This window comes from Hemitrygon akajei, chromosome 31, assembly GCF_048418815.1.
Source record: "Hemitrygon akajei chromosome 31, sHemAka1.3, whole genome shotgun sequence".
NCBI lineage: Eukaryota > Metazoa > Chordata > Chondrichthyes > Myliobatiformes > Dasyatidae > Hemitrygon > Hemitrygon akajei.
In genome coordinates, this window is record NC_133154.1 from 24262103 (window position 1) to 24285925 (window position 23823).

The 23823-nt window shown below is 51.7% G+C and overlaps 1 protein-coding gene across 3 annotated transcripts in view; it reads right to left on the bottom strand.

Moving 5' to 3' along the window:
• Window positions 1-23823, bottom strand: part of LOC140719351 (SH3 and multiple ankyrin repeat domains protein 1-like) — a 512322-nt gene that overhangs the window by 2766 nt on the left and 485733 nt on the right. For 2 of the 3 annotated variants that reach the window (XM_073033929.1, XM_073033928.1), the window contains exons 19-22: window positions 19711-19734; window positions 16635-16688; window positions 12692-12807; window positions 6577-6679 (exon numbers count right to left, since the gene is read on the bottom strand). In XM_073033929.1, coding sequence (XP_072890030.1) covers window positions 6577-6679; window positions 12692-12807; window positions 16635-16688; window positions 19711-19734 — 297 coding nt within the window. The remainder of the gene's footprint in view (window positions 1-6576; window positions 6680-12691; window positions 12808-16634; window positions 16689-19710; window positions 19735-23823) is intronic. The other variant, XM_073033930.1, reaches the window with a different exon arrangement.

Below are 23823 nucleotides of genomic sequence, written 5' to 3' on the forward strand. Positions count from 1 at the left end.
AGTACTGGTGGGGACGGGTCTGTCACTGTATAACACCGGGGTCCAGTACTGGTGGGGACGGGTCAGTCACTGTGTGATACCGGGGTCCGGTACTGGTGGGGACAGGTCTGTCACTGTGTGATACCGGGGTCCAGTACTGGTGGGGACGGGTCTGTCACTGTGTGACACCGGGGTACGGTACCGGTGGGGACGGGTCTGTCACTGTATAACACCGGGGTACGGTACTGGTGGGGTTGGGTCTGTCACTGTATAACACTGGGGTCCAGTACTGGTGGGGACGGGTCTGTCACTGTATAACACTGGGGTCCGGTACCGGTGGGGACGGGTCTGTCACTGTGTGACACTGGGGTCCGGTACCGGTGGGGACGGGTCTGTCACTGTACAACACTGGGATACGGGTCTGTCACTGTTTGACACCGGGGTATGGTACCAGTGGGGACGGGTCTGTCACTGTGTGACACTGGGGTCCGGTACCGGTGGGGACGGGTCTGTCACTGTATAACACCGGGGTACGGTACCGGTGGGGACGGGTCTGTCACTGTATAACACTGGGGTACGGTACCGGTGGGGACGGGTCTGTCACTGTGTAACACCGGGGTCCAGTACTGGTGGGGACGGGTCTGTCACTGTATAACACCGGGGTCCAGTGCCGGTGGGGACGGGTCTGTCTCTGTATAACACCGGGGTCCAGTACTGGTGGGGACGGGTCTGTCACTGTATAACACCGGGGTACGGTACTGGTGGGTACGGGTCTGTCACTGTATGACACCGGGGTCCAGTACTGGTGGGTACGGGTCTGTCACTGTATAACACTGGGGTCCGGTACCGGTGGGGACGGGTCTGTCACTGTGTGACACCGGGGTCCGGTACCGGTGGGGACGGGTCTGTCACTGTATAACACCGGGGTCCGGTACTGGTGGGGACGGGTCTGTCACTGTATAACACTGGGGTACGGTACCGGTGGGGACGGGTCTGTCACTGTGTGACACCGGGGTACGGTACCGGTGGGGACGGGTCTGTCACTATGTGACACTGGGGTCCAGTACCGGTGGGGACGGGTCTGTCACTGTATAACACCAGGGTACGGTACCAGTGGGGATGGGTCTGTCACTGTATAACACCGGGGTACGGTACCGGTGGGGACGGGTCTGTCACTGTGTCACGCCGGGGTACGGTACTGGTGGGGACGGGTCTGTCACTGTGTGACACCGGGGTCCGGTACCGGTGGGGACGGGTCTATCACTGTATAACACTGGGGTCCGGTACTGGTGGGGACGGGTCTGTCACTGTATAACACTGGGGTCCGGTACTGGTGGGGACGGGTCTGTCACTGTATAACACCGGGGTCCAGTACTGGTGGGGACGGGTCTGTCACTGTGTGACACCGGGGTCCGGTACTGGTGGGGACGGGTCTGTCACTGTATAACACTGGGGTCCGGTACTGGTGGGGACGGGTCTGTCACTGTGTGACACCGGGGTACGGTACTGGTGGGGACGGGTCTGTCACTGTATAACACCGGGGTACAGTACTGGTGGGGTTGGGTCTGTCACTGTATAACACCGGGGTACGGTACCGGTGGGGACGGGTCTGTCACTGTGTGACACTGGGGTCCAGTACCGGTGGGGACGGGTCTGTCACTGTATAACACTGGGGTCCGGTACTGGTGGGGACGGGTCTGTCACTGTGTGACACCGGGGTACGGTACTGGTGGGGACGGGTCTGTCACTGTGTCACACCGGGGTACGGTACCGGTGGGGACGGGTCTGTCACTGTGTGACACTGGGGTCCAGTACCGGTGGGGACGGGTCTGTCACTGTATAACACTGGGGTCCGGTACTGGTGGGGACGGGTCTGTCACTGTGTGACACCGGGGTACGGTACCGGTGGGGACGAGTCTGTCACTGTATAACACTGGGGTCCAGTACCGGTGGGGACGGGTCTGTCACTGTATAACACCGGGGTACGGTACCAGTGGGGACGGGTCTGTCACTGTATAACACCGGGGTCCAGTACCAGTGGGGACGGGTCTGTCACTGTATAACACCGGGGTACGGTACCGGTGGGGACGGGTCTGTCACTGTGTGACACCGGGGTCCGGTACTGGTGGGGACGGGTCTGTCACTGTGTGACACCGGGGTACGGTACTGGTGGGGACGGGTCTGTCACTGTGTTATACCGGGGTCCAGTACTGGTGGGGACGGGTCTGTCACTGTGTGACACCGGGGTACGGTACCGGTGGGGACGGGTCTGTCACTGTATAACACCGGGGTACGGTACTGGTGGGGTTGGGTCTGTCACTGTATAACACTGGGGTCCAGTACTGGTGGGGACGGGTCTGTCACTGTATAACACTGGGGTCCGGTACCGGTGGGGACGGGTCTGTCACTGTATAACACTGGGGTCCGGTACCGGTGGGGACGGGTCTGTCACTGTGTGACACTGGGGTCCGGTACCGGTGGGGACGGGTCTGTCACTGTGTGACACTGGGGTCCGGTACCGGTGGGGACGGGTCTGTCACTGTGTGACACCGGGGTATGGTACCAGTGGGGACGGGTCTGTCACTGTGTGACACTGGGGTCCGGTACCGGTGGGGACGGGTCTGTCACTGTATAACACCGGGGTACGGTACCGGTGGGGACGGGTCTGTCACTGTATAACACTGGGGTACGGTACCGGTGGGGACGGGTCTGTCACTGTGTAACACCGGGGTCCAGTACTGGTGGGGACGGGTCTGTCACTGTATAACACCGGGGTCCAGTGCCGGTGGGGACGGGTCTGTCTCTGTATAACACCGGGGTCCAGTACTGGTGGGGACGGGTCTGTCACTGTATAACACCGGGGTACGGTACTGGTGGGGACGGGTCTGACACTGTATAACACCGGGGTCCAGTACTGGTGGGTACGGGTCTGTCACTGTATGACACCGGGGTCCAGTACTGGTGGGTACGGGTCTGTCACTGTATAACACTGGGGTCCGGTACCGGTGGGGACGGGTCTGTCACTGTGTGACACCGGGGTCCGGTACCGGTGGGGACGGGTCTGTCACTGTATAACACCGGGGTACGGTACCGGTGGGGACGGGTCTGTCACTGTATAACACTGGGGTACGGTACCGGTGGGGACGGGTCTGTCACTGTGTGACACCGGGGTACGGTACCGGTGGGGACGGGTCTGTCACTATGTGACACTGGGGTCCAGTACCGGTGGGGACGGGTCTGTCACTGTATAACACTGGGGTCCGGTACTGGTGGGGACGGGTCTGTCACTGTATAACACTGGGGTCCGGTACTGGTGGGGACGGGTCTGTCACTGTATAACACTGGGGTCCGGTACTGGTGGGGACGGGTCTGTCACTGTGTGACACCGGGGTACGGTACTGGTGGGGACTGGTCTGTCACTGTATAACACCGGGGTACAGTACTGGTGGGGTTGGGTCTGTCACTGTATAACACCGGGGTACGGTACCGGTGGGGACGGGTCTGTCACTGTGTGACACTGGGGTCCAGTACCGGTGGGGACGGGTCTGTCACTGTATAACACTGGGGTCCGGTACTGGTGGGGACGGGTCTGTCACTGTGTGACACCGGGGTACGGTACTGGTGGGGACGGGTCTGTCACTGTGTCACACCGGGGTACGGTACCGGTGGGGACGGGTCTGTCACTGTGTGACACTGGGGTCCAGTACCGGTGGGGACGGGTCTGTCACTGTATAACACTGGGGTCCGGTACTGGTGGGGACGGGTCTGTCACTGTGTGACACCGGGGTACGGTACCGGTGGGGACGGGTCTGTCACTGTATAACACTGGGGTCCAGTACCGGTGGGGACGGGTCTGTCACTGTATAACACCGGGGTACGGTACCAGTGGGGACGGGTCTGTCACTGTATAACACCGGGGTCCAGTACCAGTGGGGACGGGTCTGTCACTGTATAACACCGGGGTCCGGTACTGGTGGGGATGGGTCTGTCACTGTGTGACACCGGGGTACGGTACTGGTGGGGACGGGTCTGTCACTGTGTCACACCGGGGTACGGTACCAGTGGGGACGGGTCTGTCACTGTGTAACACCGGGGTACGGTACCAGTGGGGACGGGTCTGTCACTGTATAACACTGGGGTCCGGTACCGGTGGGGATTGGTCTGTCACTGTATAACACTGGGGTCCGGTACCGGTGGGGACGGGTCTGTCACTGTGTCACACCGGGGTACGGTACTGGTGGGGACGGGTCTGTCACTGTATAACACCGGGGTCCGGTACTGGTGGGGACGGGTCTGTCACTGTGTGACACCGGGGTACGGTACCAGTGGGGACGGGTCTGTCACAGTATAACACCGGGGTCTGGTACTGGTGGGGACGGGTCTGTCACTGTATAACACTGGGGTACGGTACCGGTGGGGACGGGTCTGTCACTGTATAACACTGGGGTCCGGTACCAGTGGGGACGGGTCTGTCACTGTATAACACCGGGGGTCCAGTACTGGTGGGTACGGGTCTGTCACTGTATAACACTGGGGTCCGGTACCGGTGGGGACGGGTCTGTCACTGTGTGACACCGGGGTCCGGTACCGGTGGGGACGGGTCTGTCACTGTATAACACCGGGGTACGGTACCGGTGGGGACGGGTCTGTCACTGTATAACACTGGGGTACGGTACCGGTGGGGACGGGTCTGTCACTGTGTGACACCGGGGTACGGTACCGGTGGGGACGGGTCTGTCACTATGTGACATTGGGGTCCAGTACCGGTGGGGACGGGTCTGTCACTGTATAACACTGGGGTCCGGTACTGGTGGGGACGGGTCTGTCACTGTATAACACTGGGGTCCGGTACTGGTGGGGACGGGTCTGTCACTGTATAACACCGGGGTCCAGTACTGGTGGGGACGGGTCTGTCACTGTGTGACACCGGGGTCCGGTACTGGTGGGGACGGGTCTGTCACTGTATAACACTGGGGTCCGGTACTGGTGGGGACGGGTCTGTCACTGTGTGACACCGGGGTACGGTACTGGTGGGGACTGGTCTGTCACTGTATAACACCGGGGTACAGTACTGGTGGGGTTGGGTCTGTCACTGTATAACACCGGGGTACGGTACCGGTGGGGACGGGTCTGTCACTGTGTGACACTGGGGTCCAGTACCGGTGGGGACGGGTCTGTCACTGTATAACACTGGGGTCCGGTACTGGTGGGGACGGGTCTGTCACTGTGTGACACCGGGGTACGGTACTGGTGGGGACGGGTCTGTCACTGTGTCACACCGGGGTACGGTACCGGTGGGGACGGGTCTGTCACTGTGTGACACTGGGGTCCAGTACCGGTGGGGACGGGTCTGTCACTGTATAACACTGGGGTCCGGTACTGGTGGGGACGGGTCTGTCACTGTGTGACACCGGGGTACGGTACCGGTGGGGACGGGTCTGTCACTGTATAACACTGGGGTCCAGTACCGGTGGGGACGGGTCTGTCACTGTATAACACCGGGGTACGGTACCAGTGGGGACGGGTCTGTCACTGTATAACACCGGGGTCCAGTACCAGTGGGGACGGGTCTGTCACTGTATAACACCGGGGTCCGGTACTGGTGGGGACGGGTCTGTCACTGTGTGACACCGGGGTACGGTACTGGTGGGGACGGGTCTGTCACTGTGTCACACCGGGGTACGGTACCAGTGGGGACGGGTCTGTCACTGTGTAACACCGGGGTACGGTACCAGTGGGGACGGGTCTGTCACTGTATAACACTGGGGTCCGGTACCGGTGGGGATTGGTCTGTCACTGTATAACACTGGGGTCCGGTACTGGTGGGGACGGGTCTGTCACTGTGTCACACCGGGGTACGGTACTGGTGGGGACGGGTCTGTCACTGTATAACACCGGGGTCCGGTACTGGTGGGGACGGGTCTGTCACTGTGTGACACCGGGGTACGGTACCAGTGGGGACGGGTCTGTCACAGTATAACACCGGGGTCTGGTACTGGTGGGGACGGGTCTGTCACTGTATAACACTGGGGTACGGTACCGGTGGGGACGGGTCTGTCACTGTATAACACTGGGGTCCGGTACCAGTGGGGACGGGTCTGTCACTGTATAACACCGGGGTCCAGTACTGGTGGGACGGGTCTGTCACTGTATAACACTGGGGTCCGGTACCGGTGGGGACGGGTCTGTCACTGTATAACACTGGGGTCTGGTACCGGTGGGGATGGGTCTGTCACAGTATAACACCGGGGTCCGGTACCGGTGGGGACGGGTCTGTCACTGTATAACACTGGGGTCCAGTACTGGTGGGGACGGGTCTGTCACTGTATGACATTGGGGTCCAGTACCGGTGGGGACGGGTCTGTCACTGTATAACACCGGGGTATGGTACCGGTGGGGACGGGTCTGTCACTGTGTGACACTGGGGTATAGTGCTCATGAGGAAAGGCCTGTCACTGTATATCATTTAAGTCTAGTATCGGTGGGGAAGGTTCTTCTCCTGCATAACACAAAATTAGAGTAAGGTCTTGTTTTTCCAATAACCTGGTACATTCCCCACCACACTCGGCCCATCCATCCCTCCTGTCCCACACTTACCCATTGACTTCTGCCGCATCATTCCTTGTTGTGCCGCTAGGTATGGACGGTCGAAGCTGATTGGAGGCCCCATTATCGACATTCCCGTCTGCCCGTATAGTGGCTGTAGAAAGCGACGGGAATGGTTAGTTACCTCCACTGCCCTGTACACTGGGTTTACTCACTTTAAATGTTGAGGACACCCATAGCCAAAACGACTGTCTCCGACCTCCAGTTACTAACAACTAGTGCAGGGCTGTATCGCTGCATTACAGGAAGGACATGGAGGCTTTGGAGGGATTCACCAGGATGCAGACCCGATTAGAGGGCATGAACTCATAAACAGCCGTCGGAGAAACTCGAGGCTGAGGGAAGAGCTGATAGCAGTTTATGACATTATGAGGGCCTCAGATAGGGTAGAGTCAGAATATCTTTCCGAGGGTTGAAATATCAAATAGTGTAAATAAGGTGAGAGGGAGAAAGTTTGAAGGAGATTTTATCAGCCGAGATGTTTATACACAAGGGTGGGTGGGTGCTTGGGGTCTTGGTTAGGGGTAGTAGTGGAAGCAGGGACAGTAGTGTCGTTTAAGAAGCATTTAGACTGACAGATGGACAGGCAGGGAATGGAGGGATATGGAGCATGTGCAGGCAGACACAATGAATTTACATTGGTACAATAATCAGCACAGATATGATGGGCTGAAGGGCCTGTTCATAGAACAGAACAGAACTGGCGGGCCATTTGACCCAATGTACTTGCTCTTGGTGTCCTTGGTACCAATTTATACCACGCCTTCCTACTGTGTATCATCCCTATCCCTCCATTCCCTTCAGATTCACGCTTCTGTCTCAACGCTTCTTAAACTCCACCAAACTGCCTGACTCCATCCCCAGTGAAACACTCCAGGCACCTTCCATACCTGTGTCCAAACAACTTGCCCCTCACCTAGCCTTTAAACTTCCCCCATCAAACCTTCAATGCATTTCATCTGGTGCTTGACATATCTACCCTTGGGGAAAGATCCTGATTGTCTAACCTACCTATGCCTTGCATAATTTAAAAAAAAACTCTTACAGTTCTCCCCTTGGCTTCTGACGCTCGTGGGAGAACAACACAAGTTTGTGCAACCGACCCTTGTAAGTAATACCCTCTAGGCAGCATCCTGGTAAATCTCATCTGCATCCTCTCTATTCTCCTCGTTCTGCAGCAAGACTTGCTTACTCTTACGCTCAACGGCTCTACCAATGAAGACAAGTATGCCACATGTCTTCTTTATCACCTTATCCACTCGAGAAGCCTCTTTCAGCAAACTATGGACTTGGAACCAGGATCTCCCTGCACTTCACTGTTACTTATGGTCCTGGCATTGACTGTATCCTCCAAGAGGACCAGAACCTTGTGGTAGGGTTTGGAGGCTTGAGTGCCTCAGCGACCTGGAGAGTGACATTGGCTGGAGTTGAGGTATCATGCTGTGGCTCTTGGTAGGGTCACCCACGCCAAACAGGTCAAAGGGCAGAGGCCAGACTAAGAGTGGTCCACCGGTCCTCCAGGTTCGGGGGTTCAGCTCAGGGCAAACAACCCTGACCGGTAAAACAAAATTGTTACAGAAACAGCAATGAAGAATCCTTCTACATCTGAGTGCGACGGTATTCTTGAGTCTCCACCTGGGACTTGCATGACGGACAGTAGTGAAAACCGAGAAGAAGCTACTGACATGATGAAGGAAGCCCTGAACACCACCAGAGATGGAGGATCTTCATTGCTGCCCTAAATGCCACTGGCAAAACAGGCAACAATACATATTGACTGTATACTTGCCTTCATTAAATTCTATCTGCCACTTCTCAGTCCAGGTCTGAAATTGTTTTCTTTCTTTGTCCTTTACACTCTCGGCAACTCCACCAATCTTGGTGTCATCTGCAAAATCGCTTACCCACCCATCCACATTTATATCCCAAACCGAGGTACCAGTTCTGATCCTTGTGGAACTCGGATCACGGATCTCCAGCCAGAATAAGAACCTTCCACCCTACTCTCTGTCGACATTTTGGGCTGAGATCCTTCATCAGGACTGGAAAGGGCAAGAGAAGATGCCTTTATCAGAAAGTGGGAGGAGGGGAAGGAGTACAAGCTGGCAGGTGATAGGTGAGACCGGGTGTGGGGGAAGATGAGTGGGGATGAAGTACGAAGCTGGGAGGTGATAGGTGAGGGGGGGAAGATCGGTAGGTGGGGGAGTGGGGGTGAAGTATGAAACTGGGAGGAGATAGGCAGAAGAGGTAAAGGGCTGAGAAAGGATTTTGATAGAAGAGGATGGTGGAATATGGAAGAAAGAGAAGGAGGAAGAGCACCTGGGGGTGGTGATGGACAGTTGTCTGAAACGCCTACTGTTTATTTCCCTCCGTAGAAGCTGCCTGACGTGCTAAGTTCCTCCGGCACTTCTTCTGTGTTGCTCAAGATTTCCAGCATCTGCAGAATCTCTTGTGGTTATGAGCTGACTGTAAACCCAGTTAGTATTTAACCAGTTTAAGTCCTTGGATCCCAGGCAGTCTACTAGACTACCATGCGAGATGTCTTTGTTTTTCGCTTCTGTAAATTACAAGCATTTAATAAAGAAATAAAACAACCTGGCACTCAACGCCAGTAAGACCAAGGAAATGACTGTGGGCTTCAGGAAGGGGAAGTCGAGGGAACACACACCAGGCCTCATCGAGGAACCACCAGTGGAAAGAACGAGCAAGTTCCTAGCTATCAATATCTCTGAGGATTTATCCTGGGCCCAACACATGCAGCTATAAAGAAGGCATGACAGCAGCTACGTTTCATTTGTCACCAAAGGCACTCACAAATCAATATGGATGTACTATAGAGAGCATTCAAACCGGCTGCATCACCGTCTGGTATCGGTGCTGGGGGGGGGAGGGGCTACTGTACAGAATCGAAATAAGCTACAGAGTGTTGTAAACCCAATCAGCTCCATCATGGGTACTAGTATCCAGGACATCTTCAAGGAGCAGCGCCTCAAAAAGGACCCCCACCACCCAGGTCACGCCTTGTTCTCATTGCTACCATCAGGGAAGAGGTACAGCAGCCTGAAGGCACACACTCAGCCATTCAGGAACAGCTTCTTCCCCTCTGCCATCTGATTTCTGAAAGGGCATTGAACCCATGAACATTATCTGACTATTTTTATTTTTATTTTTTCATGACTTACTTAATTGAACTATTTTATATGTATATACACGTGTGTGTGTATATATATATATATATATATATATATAATATATATTAATAATATATTTTATATATATATTTAATACATGTATATTAATTACAGTAATTCACATTTTTATGCATTGCAATGGACTACTGCTGCTGCAAAGACAACAAATTTCACAATATATGCCGGTGATATTAAACCTGATTCAGATTCTGAATTAGTACAATACTGTAGATTAAGTCAGTATTGGAAACTGTGACCGTGGCTGCGGGAGTACCAGCCAACAGATGGCGACAAAGAGCCACTTTCAAACACTGCTCTCTATTGCCCTCATGAGGATAATCGAAGTACAGCAGCCCAACCTTGTTCTCTTGAACGTTAAACTTCTGGTGATTTGTAATTCTATATTTAAACAAATTCTGTACAAAGTTTTCTGTTCAGTTACTAATTAATGCTAATTACACATTAATGTACTGTGGATTGAGAGAGGGATTTGTACATTTCCCATCTGTTTAAACAATGACCATGTAAAGCCAGTCAATGCGGGAATGCACAAGTTCCTGCGAATGTGAGAGGCAGATCTGTTTAATAATGAGCTGACACACTCACACACACACACACAATCCACATGCATACACCATGATACACTCACACACACAATCCACACTCATACACCACAATCCACATGCACACACTCACACACACAATCCACACTCATACACCACAATCCACATGCACACATTCACACACACAATCCATACACACACACACACACACAGTCCGGACACGTTCACACAGCAACACCACGGTCCACACACACACTCAGGCACCACAATCCACACGTATTCACACACTACAATCCACAAACACAATCCATACACACTCACACACCACAATCCACACACATATTCACACACTGACACACCACAATCCACACACACCCACAAACACAATCCATACACACTCACACACCACAATCCACACACATATTCACACACTGACACACCACAATCCACACACACCCACAAACACAATCCATACACACTCACACACCACAATCCACACACATATTCACACACTGACACACCACAATCCACACACACCCACAAACACAATCCATACACACTCACACACCACAATCCACACATACACTCACCACAATTACACACTCACTCATACACCCATTCACATAATCTTTTCACTCGCGCCCACTCAAACACGCACACACATATTTGCACGCTGTCCCTTATCCATTGAACAACCCAGTTAACCATCAGTGTCCCTCCCCCTGCTGGAGGGAATGGAGGTAGGGAGAAGGAGAACAGATAAAAGGTGGGGCAGCAGCAGGGGAACAGATGGGGGGAGAGGTAGGAGAAATTTAAGAGTGGCGGAAGGGGGAGGGCGGGAGTCAAAGAGTGGAAAGAGGAGTGAAGGAGGACAGTGAAGAGGGAAGGGATGAGGATAGAGCTGAGGAGAGGGACAATGATGGACTGGGTGGGGGTGAGGGACAGTGATGGAATGGGAGGGGTGTGGGATGGAGAGGGAATGGGGGCAAAGGGACGGTAAGGGAATGAGAGGTGAGAGGGACATTGAGGGAATGGGGAGCAGCAATGGGAGAGGGAGAGAGACAGTGAGGGGGAGAGGGATGGTGGGGGAATAGGAGGGGGAGAGGGATAAAGAAGGAATGGGGAGACACAACGGAAGGGAGAAGTGGACAGTGAGGGAATGGGGGAAGTGGGGCAGAGAGAGAATGGGGGAAGTGGGGGAAGTGGGGCAGAGAGGGAATGGGGAAGTGGGGCAGAGAGGAAATGGGGGCAAGTGGGGCAGAGAGGGAATGGGGGCAAGTGGGGCAGAGAGGAAATGGGGGAAGTGGGGCAGAGAGGGAATGGGGGAAGTGGGGCAGAGAGGGAATGGGGAAGTGGGGCAGAGAGGGAATGGGGAAGTGGGGCAGAGAGGGAATGGGGAAGTGGGGCAGAGAGGGAATGGGGAAGTGGGGCAGAGGGAATGGGGGAAGTGGGGCAGAGAGGGAATGGGGGAAGTGGGGCAGAGAGGGAATGGGGGAAGTGGGGCAGAGAGGGAATGGGGAAGTGGGGCAGAGGGAATGGGGAAGTGGGGCAGAGAAGGAATGGGGGAAGTGGGGCAGAGAGGGAATGGGGGAAGTGGGGCAGAGAGGGAATGGGGGAAGTGGGGCAGAGATGGAATGGGGAAGTGGGGCAGAGAGGGAATGGGGAAGTGGGGCAGAGAGGAAATGGGGGAAGTGGGACAGAGAGGGAATGGGGAAGTGGGGCAGAGAGGGAATGGGGGAAGTGGGGCAGAGGGAATGGGGGGAAGTGGGGCAGAGAGGGAATGGGGAAGTGGGGCAGAGAGAGAATGGGGAAGTGGGGCAGAGAGGGAATGGGGAAGTGGGGCAGAGAGGGAATGGGGAAGTGGGGCAGAGAGGGAATGGTGAAGTGGGGCAAGTGGGGCAGAGAGGGAATGGGGAGGTGGAGCAGAGAGGGAATGGGGAGGTGGGGCAGAGAGGGAATGGGGAAGTGGGGCAGAGAGGGAATGGGGAAGTGGGGCAGAGAGGGAATGGGGAGCAGTTGAAGGGGATGGTTGAGTGGGCAGAGGAGAGATCTGTAGAGATGGTTGTGGAGGGTGTTTGGTAAAGTCACAGGGTGAGTGAGAGAAAGAACAAACAGAATGGCCAGTGTGGTGAAGGGAGGGAGGAAAGAGAGAGGGGGAGTTTATAGGAGAAAGTGTTAAGAGCGTAAGGAGCGGGAGGGGAGGAGATAGATAGAGTGCTGCGAGAGAGAGTGAGAAAGAGAAGAAAAAGAAAAGGAAGATCTCCGCTCCAGAGACCAAGCCACTCTCATCTCCTGAGCCACCCTCCCCACCCCGAGACTGAACACCCCCTCCTCCCACACAGCTGCACCCACCTCAGGACTGTAGTAGGTTCTGGGGACAGGACGGGGTTTGGGAATGCCAGCCTGACCTCCAGCCGTCTCGTTGGCGATGGACTGCTGGGCAGCAGCCAGGATCTCGTCCAGTCGGTCTGTGGGCAAAGGAGAGGCTTGGTGAGGTGATGGAGGGTGCAATGATGGTGGGTTGAGAGTCGGGGAATGGGGTGACACTGATCCTTCAGACCCTCACAATGGGATAGACCATTCCCAATGCAGTGGGACTGTGAGGAACAACAGGCAGATGACGGGGCAAAATTGCAGTCTGTGGGATGAGTTGAAGTGTGACGGGGGCAAAATTAATAAGGGTGATGAATACAGGACTGAAGGTGACTGAATGCCTGCAGTATGCGGAGTAAGATAGATTATCTTGTAGCACAGTTAAAGGTTGGCAGGTAATGGGCATCACTGAATCGTGGCTGAAAAAAGATTATAGTTGGGAGCTTAACGTTGAAGGATACACAGTGCCTCGGAAGGCAGGTAAGCAGAGGGGGTGGTTTGGCTCTGTTGGTAAAAAAAAATGAAATCAATTCCTTAAAAAGAGATGATAGGATAGGAAGATGCAGAATGCTTGTGGGTGGAGTTAGAGTTAAGCAAGGGTAAAAACATCCTGGAGTTATACGCAACCATCCGAAGCATAGCCAGGATGTGCGATGTAAATTACAACAGGAGACAGAAAAAGCATGTAGACAGGGCAATGTTATGATGCAAATGGAAGATTTCAATACACAGGTAGGTTATGAAAATCAGGTTGGTGTTGGATCCCAAAAAGAGGAAATATATACAATACCCACGAGATGGCTTCTTAGAGCAGCTTGTGGTTGAGACAGACAGACATACATCAGACATGAGAGACCACTAGTTTAAAGGCAATCCGGATTGCGTATTGTACAATGACCCAGATTTGATTAGGGAGCTTAAGATAAAGGAACCCTTAAGGAAGTAGTGATCATAATATGATAGAATTCACTCTGCAGTTTGAGAGGGAGTAGGTAAAGACAGATGTATCAGTATTACAATGCAGTAACGGGAATTACAGAGGCATGAGAGACGAGCTGGACAAAGTTGATTGGAAGGGGACACTAACAGAGATGATGGGAGAATAGTAATTTCTGTAGATTATGGGGGCAACTCAGAAGGCAAAGGTTAGATATATCCCAAAGATTAAGAGTATTCTAAAGTGAGGATGAGCAACCATGACTGACAAGGGGAAGGAAGGTCATATATTAGAGCAGATATTAGCGGGAAGTTAGAGGATTGTTAAGCTTTTAAAAACTGACTAACAATAGGAGGCTAAAAGAAGAAATATGAAGATGAGCTAGCAATAATATAGATGAGGATACCAAAAGACTTTTCAGATACATAAAGTGTAAAAGAGAAGCTAACATGCATATTGGACTGCTGGAAAATAACGCTAGAGAGGTTGTAATGGGGGACAGAAACGGTGGATGAACTTAAGCATTTTGCATCGGTCTTCGCTATGAAAGAGACTAGCAGTATGCCAGAAATTCGAGAGTGTCAGGGGCAGAAGTGAGTGTAATTGCTATTACTACAGAGAAGGTGCTTGGGAGGCTGAAAGGTCTGAAAGTCGGTAAGTCACCCGGACCAGATGGACTACACCCCAGGGTTCTGAAAGTGTTAGCTAAAGCAATTGTAGAGGCATTAGTAATGATCTTTCAAAAATTACTAGAAAATTGTAAATGTCAGTCTACTCTTTAAGAAAGGAGTGAGACATAAGAAAGGAAATTACAGGCCTCAGTGGTTGGGAAGATCCAGGATGAGGTTACGGGGTACTTGGTGCATGATAAAATAGGCCAAAGTCAGCATGGTTTCTTTAATGGGAAATCTAGTCTGACAAATCTGTTGGAATTATTTAAGGAAATAACAGGCAGGATAGATAAAGAAGAGTGAGTCCTTTGTTTGCCTAGATTTTCAGAAGATATTTAATGAAGTGCCACACATGAGGCTGCTTGAAAAGAGCTCATTATGTTACAGGAAAGACACTTGCACGGGTACAAGATTGGCTCACTGGTCGGAGGCAAAGATCCCGAATAAAAGGGGCCTGTTTTGGTCGGAAGCCAGTGTTTACTGGTGTTCGCGGGGGGTCGGTGTTGGAACCCCTTCTTTTCACGTTTTATGTTAACGATTTGGATGACAGAATTGACGGCTTTATGGCTGAGTTTGCAGACGATAGGCGGACGGGCAGGGAGTCTGCAGAAGCACTTGGACAGATTGGGAGAGTGGCAAAGAAATGGCACATGGAATATAGGGTAGGGAAGTGTTCGCTCAAGTACTTCAGTCGAAGAAATAAAGGTGTAGACTATTTTCTAAACGGTGAGAAAATTCAAAAGTCAGAGGTGCAAAGGGATTTGGGAGTCTTTGGACAAGATTCCCTAAAGGTTAACTTGCAATTGCGTCAGTGGTAAGGAAGATAAATGCAATGTTAGCATTCATTTTCAGAGATTAGAATTTAAGAGCAAGGACATGATGCTTTATAAAGCATTGGTCAGACAGCACTTGGGAGTACTGAGAGCAGTTTTGGGCCCCTTATCTAGTAAAAGGTGCGCTGGCATTGGAGAGGGTTCAGAAGAGGTTCACAAGAATGATTCCAGGAATGAAAGGGTTAAATGAGGAGCGATGACAGCTAAGGGGGCTGAATTCACTGGAGCTCGGAAGAATGAGGGAGGACAGAAAGGCCTAGAAAGAATGGGTGTAAAGGGCATTTCCTGTAGTGGGGCAATCTTAAAATCAGAGGACACGGCCTCGGAATATATGTACATCCATTGAGAACAGAGAGGAAGTTGAATTTCTTTAGCCAGAGGGTGGTACTCTGTGGAATTCCTTGCCACAGACGGCTACAGAGGCCAAGTCATTGGAAGTGGAGGTTGGGTAAGTTCTTGATTAGTAAGGGCATCAGAGGTTATAGAAAAGGCAGGAGAATGGGGTTGAGTGGGATAATACGTTAGCCATGATGGAATGGCGGAGCTGACCCAGAGGGCCAGGTGACCTAATTCAGTTCCTATGTCTTATGGTCCCACCCACCCTCATCCCCCCCTTACTCTCCAACCACAGCCCCAGGAGAAATGATGGGAGTTAAGGCTCCCCATGGTGATTAATCCAAACAAACGTGATCATTGTAAAGTGTGAAGTTCATCCAGGTGGTGGGGAGATGACCCATCATCGTCCCTGAACTCTCTCTTTACCCTCCACTCACCTACCATTATATACCCTCCCTCCTATCACTGCACCCCTCCCCACTAACCTTCACTCTATTCCCCCTACACTCCTTTCCCTCTGCACCTTCCTTTTCATCCCTCCTCAACCTTCAGTCCGTTCCTCCTCCACCCTCTTCCAAACTTTTCTTTATCCCTCTCAACCCTCCTCAAATATTCCCTCTAACCTTCCCCACCATCCACTTCCCATTCCTCTGTCTGCTCCCCCCTCCCCCATCTGGTCACTCGCTGCTTCGCTTCCAATCATCTCTCCCGGTGGCTGGTTTTGGGAGCTGCCCCAGGTCTTCAAATGCACAACAGGTGAAATATAGTGAGCAATGGGCCCAGCCCAGTAATGCCAAGTGAACTCGTTTGATCTGGTGTGTTTGGAAACTGGACAGGGCGAGGGGAAGTTGTACCGGGGGGTGGGGGCACGGAGGAGGGGGGTGGTCAGACAGGGGGTTGTGAGGAAGTTGGAGGTTGAACTGGGAGAGTTGGACAGTAGGGTGGGGAGTTTGCAGGGGTGTAGGATTTGGACAGGAGGGTGGGGGTAGTTGGTCTGGAGGGTGTGGGAATTGGATGGGGCAGGGGAGTTGGACAGGGGTGGGGGAGTTAGTGGGGTCAGGTTGGGGAAGTTGGGAGGATGGGGTGGGGGAGTTGGGCAGCGGGTGGGGAGCTAGATGGCGGGGTGGGGGAGTTGATCTATTTACTTAGTGCCATCTGGTAAACCTTCCTCTTCTCTGTCGCCTGTGAAGGTTCGTAATCTGAAAGACACAAAGGGGTTAACAGGTTAGAGGTCACATGTGATTGACCCGGGCAGTGTCTCCCCCACCCCCCCGAGAGGGGGTTGGAGACCGTAGAGGTGAAGTGGAGGGAGAAGTAGATTGGAAGAAGGGAGAGCTAGAGAGTGGGAGGGGAGGGAGAGTGTTAGGGAAAGATGGAGGGAGAGGGGAAGGGGGAAAAGAGCAAGAGGTAAAACGGGAGTGAGGGAACTAATCCATTGTAACTTTCCCCCTAATTAACCCATTTCTGCCCTTTATTATCAATCACCAATATGTGTCTGTCGAACACATATTGCTGACAGACCATATGCCGGAGAAGCTACTGAGATGTCAGTAACTTCCGTTCCTCCCCACCACACCACCCCCACAGATGCTGCTCGACCTGCCGAGTTCCAGCAGATTGGGTGATGCTCCAGATGATGCTGTCTCTGGTGTTTTCAGGGAGGGAAGGAGTCCCTCGCCAACCTGCACTCCTTCAGCAGGCCAGTGAGGGCCACCTTGAACATGACGACCTTGAGGATGCTCCAGCGCCTCTTCCCAGCTCTCCGAGGGCGGTATGGATCGGGCAGGATGTACAAAAGCCTCACCCCATCCTCCCGTCACCGCAACAGGGACCGTGTTCCCCTTGTCCTCACCTACCACCCCGCCAGCCTCCGGATCCAGCACATTATCCTCTGCAACTTCCGCCACCTTCAACAGGACCCCACCACTAAGCACATCTTTCTCTCTCTACCCCTCTCAGCTTTTCACAGGGATCGTTCCCTCTGCGACTACCTGTCCCTACCCCTCCTCTCTTCAGGGCCCCAAACAGTCCTTCCAGGTGAGGCTACACTTCACTTGTGAGTCTGTTGGGGTAATCTATTGCATCCGGTGCTCCCGGTTCGGCCTCCTCTACTCCGGCGAGACCCGATGCAGACTGGGGGACCGCTTCGTCGAGCACCTCCGCTCCGTCCGCCACAACAGACAGGATCTCCCGGCTGCCACCCACTTCAAATCTGCTTCACATTCCCATTCGGGTATGTCCATACATGGCCTCCTCTACTGCCATGATGAGGCCAAACTCAGGTTGGAGGAGCAACACCTCATATACCGTCTGGGTAGTCTCCAGCCCCTTGGCATGAACATCGAATTCTCCAACTTCTGGTAATTCACTCCCTCTCCCTTCCCCCATCCCACTTTCACTCTGTCTCCTCTTCTAGCTGCCTATCACCTCTCATGACTCTGCCTTCTTCTACTACCCATAGTGCTTTCCCCTTAGATTCCTTCTTCACCTCTCCTGCCTATCCCCTCCCTGCTTCCCCTCTCCCACCCCTTGATCTTTCCTCTGATTGGTTTTTCACCTGGCACCTACCAGCCTTCTCCTTCCCACCCTCCCCCACCTTCTTCATAGGGCCCCTGCCCCCTCCCTCTTCAGTCCTGACAAAGGGTCTCGGCCCGAGACGTTGACTGTTCCGTTTCCATGGATGCTGCCCGACCTGCTGAGTTCCTCCAGCGTGCTGTGCGTGTTGCTTTGACCCCAGCATCTGCAGAGTATTTTCTGGGTACAAAAGCCTGAAGTTTCACATCACCATGTTCAAGAACAGCTCTTTCTCTTCAACTATTTGAACATACAACTCTAATCACGACCTCAGGCTGTGAGAACACTTTGCACTACAATGAACTTATTTTGTTCCAATTATGTTCTCTCTTATATAATTTATACCAAATTTTACAAACACTATACAAAAAAATGTATAATTTGATATAAATTATGTTTTTTGTGTATCTGACGCTCTGTGTCTGTGATTCCACTGCAAGTCAGCTTTTCCTTGCATCTGTGCACACATGGACTTGTGCAGATGTCAATAAACTCCACTTTAACTTTGATTAATCTTGTGATTTCCAAACACCGACCACCTGGATTTGGAGGCAGGAAACGTCATCTTTGGAAGGCATGCCGGAGTTCCTCAGCAGGGATGAGGGGAGAATGGGGGAGTTGAGAAGCTAACCATCACCCTACTGATACTGGACCCTACGGCCTCCCCAGCGATGGACAACTGTTCCCTAGACAGACACCACAAGGGCTCAATCCCACCGTCTCCCTTTACAATTGCAGGATACGAGGGGAATCTTCCCGGGAATCTGCGAGTGTAGGGAGCAGAAAGCTGGGTTCATTCTCCGCCCCAGGATTCAGTCCATCTGTTCTCAGTCCAGAGTAGACGGGTCCTGAGCACCTAATACCTCACCCCAGAACTCTCTGTGGGCATAGAAGATGGGGGAGCTGTTTCCAGGGTAGTGCTGATATGGATTTCTGTGCGGTTTAATAAGAGTAGCACAGCTAGCTGAACCGCTGTCTCACGGTGCCAGAGATTGGGATTGATCCCGACCTCCCGAGCTTTCTGTGTGGCGTTTGCAGGTTTCTGCCTGTAGATTTCCTCCAGGTGCTCAGGTTTCCTCCTATATCCCAAGAACGTGCAGATCAGTGGGTTAACTGGCCACTGCAAATTGTCCCCCAGTGTGTGGGTGAGGGGTATAATCTGGGGGGGAGGGAGAGGGTAAATGAGAATTATGGAGTGTATAAAATGGGATCAGTGTAAATGTGTGGTTGATGGACAGCACGGACTCAATGGGCCAAAGGGCCTGTTTCTCTCTATGATTCTAAGGGGCTCCATTAACATCAGGAAGTTTCGAACAACAAAAAGAGCCACTGGCTGACTTCCTCACGCCCACACCTCTCACTCTTCCCCTTACAATCCCTTCCCAATTCCACACCCAATCAGCAGCTCCGAGACTCCCGGAATATGGCTGGCCTCGTTGCAGGGCATGGAGAGAGGGAAGGGGAGAATCGGGATCTTGGATCACCTCCAGTTTGAGCCGCCCCCTTTTCACTTGTCAGCTCGGAGACGTTTCCTGATGTTAATGAGGGAGGAATCAGGGACAATGAGTTAATGGAGACTGGAGATGCTCTGGACTGAGGGTTTGCTAAAAAGAAAAATGATGCCCATGTGACCTATCTGTCACTCACCACTCTTCCTGTTCCACGGAGATGCTATGTGAGGAAAGAAAAAGCCATTTCAGTCCGTTTAGAAGATAAGTGACCCCATCCATCCCGGACATTCCCTTTTCTCCCCCTCCCATCGGAGATTACTAAAAGATTACTAAACAGGTCCTTAGTGCAATAATATGAACTTCTAACCTCACAATTTAACTCATGATCTTGCACCTTCGTGTCTGCCTGCACTGCTCTTCCCCTGTGGCTGTAACACTTTATCTTGTACTCTGTTATTGTTTTGCCTTCTACTACCTCATACACTGTTGTAATGAATTGATCTGCATGGATGGAATGCAACACAAGATTTTCACTCTCTCTCGTTACGCAAAGACAACTTACCAATTCAAGTGTGAATAATCACAGCACTCGGGCAAGTTTTGGCTGAAAATTTCATCTCTAAGATTAAGTTCTTCCACTTTTACAGAGCCATTGAGTGCAAAACTACAAAACATAGGAGCAGAATCAGGCCATTGAGTCCACATTATCATCCAGGTACGACAAACAAGAATGGATACAGCACCAGTCCCTGCAGCACACCACTAGTCACAGGCTTCCAGTTAGAGAGGCAACCATCTACTACCTCTCTCTGGCTTCTCCCATGAAACTGTTGTTGAATCCTAATTACTACCTCATCTTGAATGTCAAGCGACTGAACCTTCTTGACCAGTCTCCCATGCGGGACCTTGTCAGAGGCCTTGCTAAGGCCCACGTAGACAACATCCACTGACCTGCCTTCATCAGCTTTCCTGGTAACATCCTCAAAAAACTCCATAAGATTGGTTAGACATGACCTACCACGCACAAAGCCATATATATCCTGTCCCTTAGAATATATTTTAAAAATTTACCCACTACTGACGTTAGGCTCACTGGCCTATAATTTTCCAGCTTACTCTTAGAACCTTTCTTGAACAGCAGAACAAGATTTGCCATCCTCCTCTGGTACCTTACCCATGTTTCAGGATGTTTTAAAAACCTCTACCAGGATCCCTGCAATTTCTGCCCTAGCCTGCTGAGGGGACACCTTGCCGGGATCTAATTTGCCTGAAGACAGCAAGCACCTCCTCTTCTGTAATCCGTATACTGTCCGTGACCTTGCTGCTGCTGTGCCTCAGTTCTATGGACTCTGTGCCCATCCCCTGAGTAAACAGATGCAGAAGTTCCTTTTAAAATCTCCCCATCTCTTTCGGCTTCATGTGTAGATGACCACGGTGATGAGGTGGACCAATTTTGTCTATTGCTATCTTTCTATTCTTAATATACAGTCGTCCCTCGGTATCCGCGGGGGATTGGTTCCGGGATCCCCCCATGGACACCAAAATCCGCGGGTACGCAAGCCCCTTATATAAAATGGCGTAGTATTTGCATTTTACCTACGCACATCCTCCCGTATATTTTAAATCATCTCTAGATTATTTATAATACCTAATACAATGTAAATGCTATGTAAATAGCTGTTACACTGTATTGTTTAGGGAATAATGACAAGAAAATTAAGTCTGTACATGTTTTGTACAGACGCAGCCAACGTAGCTCTTCTGGAAACACTGATGCTGCCTCGGCATCAGCCAATGCCGATTCTCCCGTGATCTTTAGGTTCTTGAGGCTGTAGCGCTTTACATAGCTAGCCAGCCGTCCCTTACTAGCCTTAAGCTCCTTCCTCTCGCTCACAACACAAGTAGCGAACGAACGAGACACTCGAATGACGAGTGCTGGAGAGAGACTGAGGATCTGTGAAATGGCGGGAGGCTACAGCAGGGTATGCCTACACATCGCTTCATTCACGTGGACTCAGCTAGTGCTCGGCGCACGGCAAATTCAAGTTTTGCTTTTGGGAACCTGCTGTAATTTTTTTTCCGAATATTTTCGATCTGTGGTTGGTTGAATCCGCAAATTGCGGAATCCGCGGATACGGAGGGCCGACTGTATTGGTAGAAGCCCTTGAGATTCCTCTTTAACCTTGCCTGCCAGAACAACCTCATGCCTTCCTTTAACCCTCCTGATTTACCTTTTAAGTGTCCTCTTGCATTTCTTATACTCCTCAAGTACCTCAATTGTTCCTTGTTGCCTATACGTAATGTCTGCCTTCTTCTTCTTCCTCCAGGGCCTCAACATCCCCCAAAACCAAGGTTCCTTAAACCTGTTAGTCTTTGCTTTTCATTCTGACAGGAACATACAAACTCCGCACTCTCAATATTCAACTGTTGAAGACATCCCACTTACCAAGCCAGAAAGCAACCCATCCCAATCGACCCTTGCCAGATTGTTTCTGATGCTATCAGAATTGTCCTGCAGATTCTCAGCCCGTGAACCTGTCTTAGTTTTCTCCAAAATTATCTTGACACTAATGGAATTATGATCCAAAGTGTTCCCTTTCACACACTTCTGTCACCTCCCCTGTCTCATTCAACTAACAGGAGATCCAGAATCCCACTCCCTCTAGTCAGAATCTCTATATGTTGAATAGGAACTTTCCTGAATGGATTTGACAACTCCATCCCATTTAGTCCTTTTAGAGTAGGGAGCCCCAGTCAATATGTGGAAAGTTAAAATCACCTACAGTTACTACTTTGTTTTCTGGTAACCTTATCTTGATAAATAGATAGATAGGAAGATAGAGAGAGATAGAGGGAGAGAGAGAGAGGAAGGAGGGGATAGGGAGAGGGTAAATAGGGCTGGAGAGACAGGGAGAGAAAATCAGAGGGATAAGTATAGAAATGCACACAAAGAGATATAGAGAGGAGAGAGGGAGAGAGAGGGAGAGAGAGAGAGAGAGAGAGAGAGAGGGGGGGGAGAGAGAGAGGGAGAGAGAGAGAGAGAGAGGGAGAGAGAGAGAGGGAGGAGGGGATAGCGAGAGGGTAAATAGGGCTGGAGAGACAAGGAGAGAAAATCAGAGGGATAAGTATAGAAATGCACACAAAGAGATAGAGAGAGGAGAGAGTACAAAGATGGCAGGAGAGAGGAGCTGGGAAGGAGTGAGGGAGAAAAAATGTGTATTGAGAGGGAGAGGGGCAGACAATAGGGAAGGGGGGTGAGAGTGGGGGCGGGGGCAAAGGCGAGGTGAGGTGGGGGAGGGGAAACGTGAGGGTGAGGGTGGAGAGAAGAAGACAGACCTCGATTTAATCTCCCTTTCAAAAGACGTCACCTCAGACAATGCATCAACACAGTCCATCACTGGAACATGGATGACGCTCGAGTGTCCTCAGGAGATTTGAGCCCAGAGCCATCCAACTCCAGAGTAAGAGTGCACACAAGCAAACTGCACTGGCCATTTTGGAATTTAGTCCCACCACAAAAGAAAGCTATAAATTGCAGTGGCCACTAAAATGGTTCAACGAGAGGGAGGGGGAAAAAAGTAACTCATTAATCTCCAACCTTCCTTTGCAACATTTTCTCTCACAGTCCATCCAAGACCACCAGATGCGTTGGACCCGTTGAGAACAATTTTTCCAGAAATATTTACACCTCCCATCTCCACTGATGCTGCCTGACCTGCTGGGTGTTTCAAGGACGCATCAGGGCTTGAAATGGCAACTGCACTGCCCGTGGCCACAGGGAACTGCAGAGAGTTGTGGACACAGCTCAGTCCATCACAGAAACCAGCCTCCTATCCATGGACCCTTTACACTTTTCGCTGCCAACATAATCAAAGACCCTACCCACCAGGAGATACTCTCTTCTCCCCACCTTGTTCTAAAAGCTATCAAACCCCTTTCGTATGTTAGCCATAAGACCTTAAGACAAAGGAACAGAAGTCAGCCATTTGGCCCATCGAGTCTGCTCTGCCATTTCATCATGAGCTGATCCAATCTCCCCTTTAGTCCCATTCCCTCGCCTTCTCACCAATCACCTTTGATGCCCTGACTACTCAGATACCTATCAATCTCTGCCTTAAATACACCCAATGACTTGGCCTCCACTGCCGCCCGTGGCAACTAATTCCATAGATTCACCACTCTCTGGCTAAAAAAAATTTTTTGCATCTCTGTTCTGAAAGTTCTGAATCCTCAAGTCATGTCCTCTCGTACTAGACTCCCCCATCATGGGAAACAACTTTGCCACACCCACTCTGTCCCTGCCTTTCAA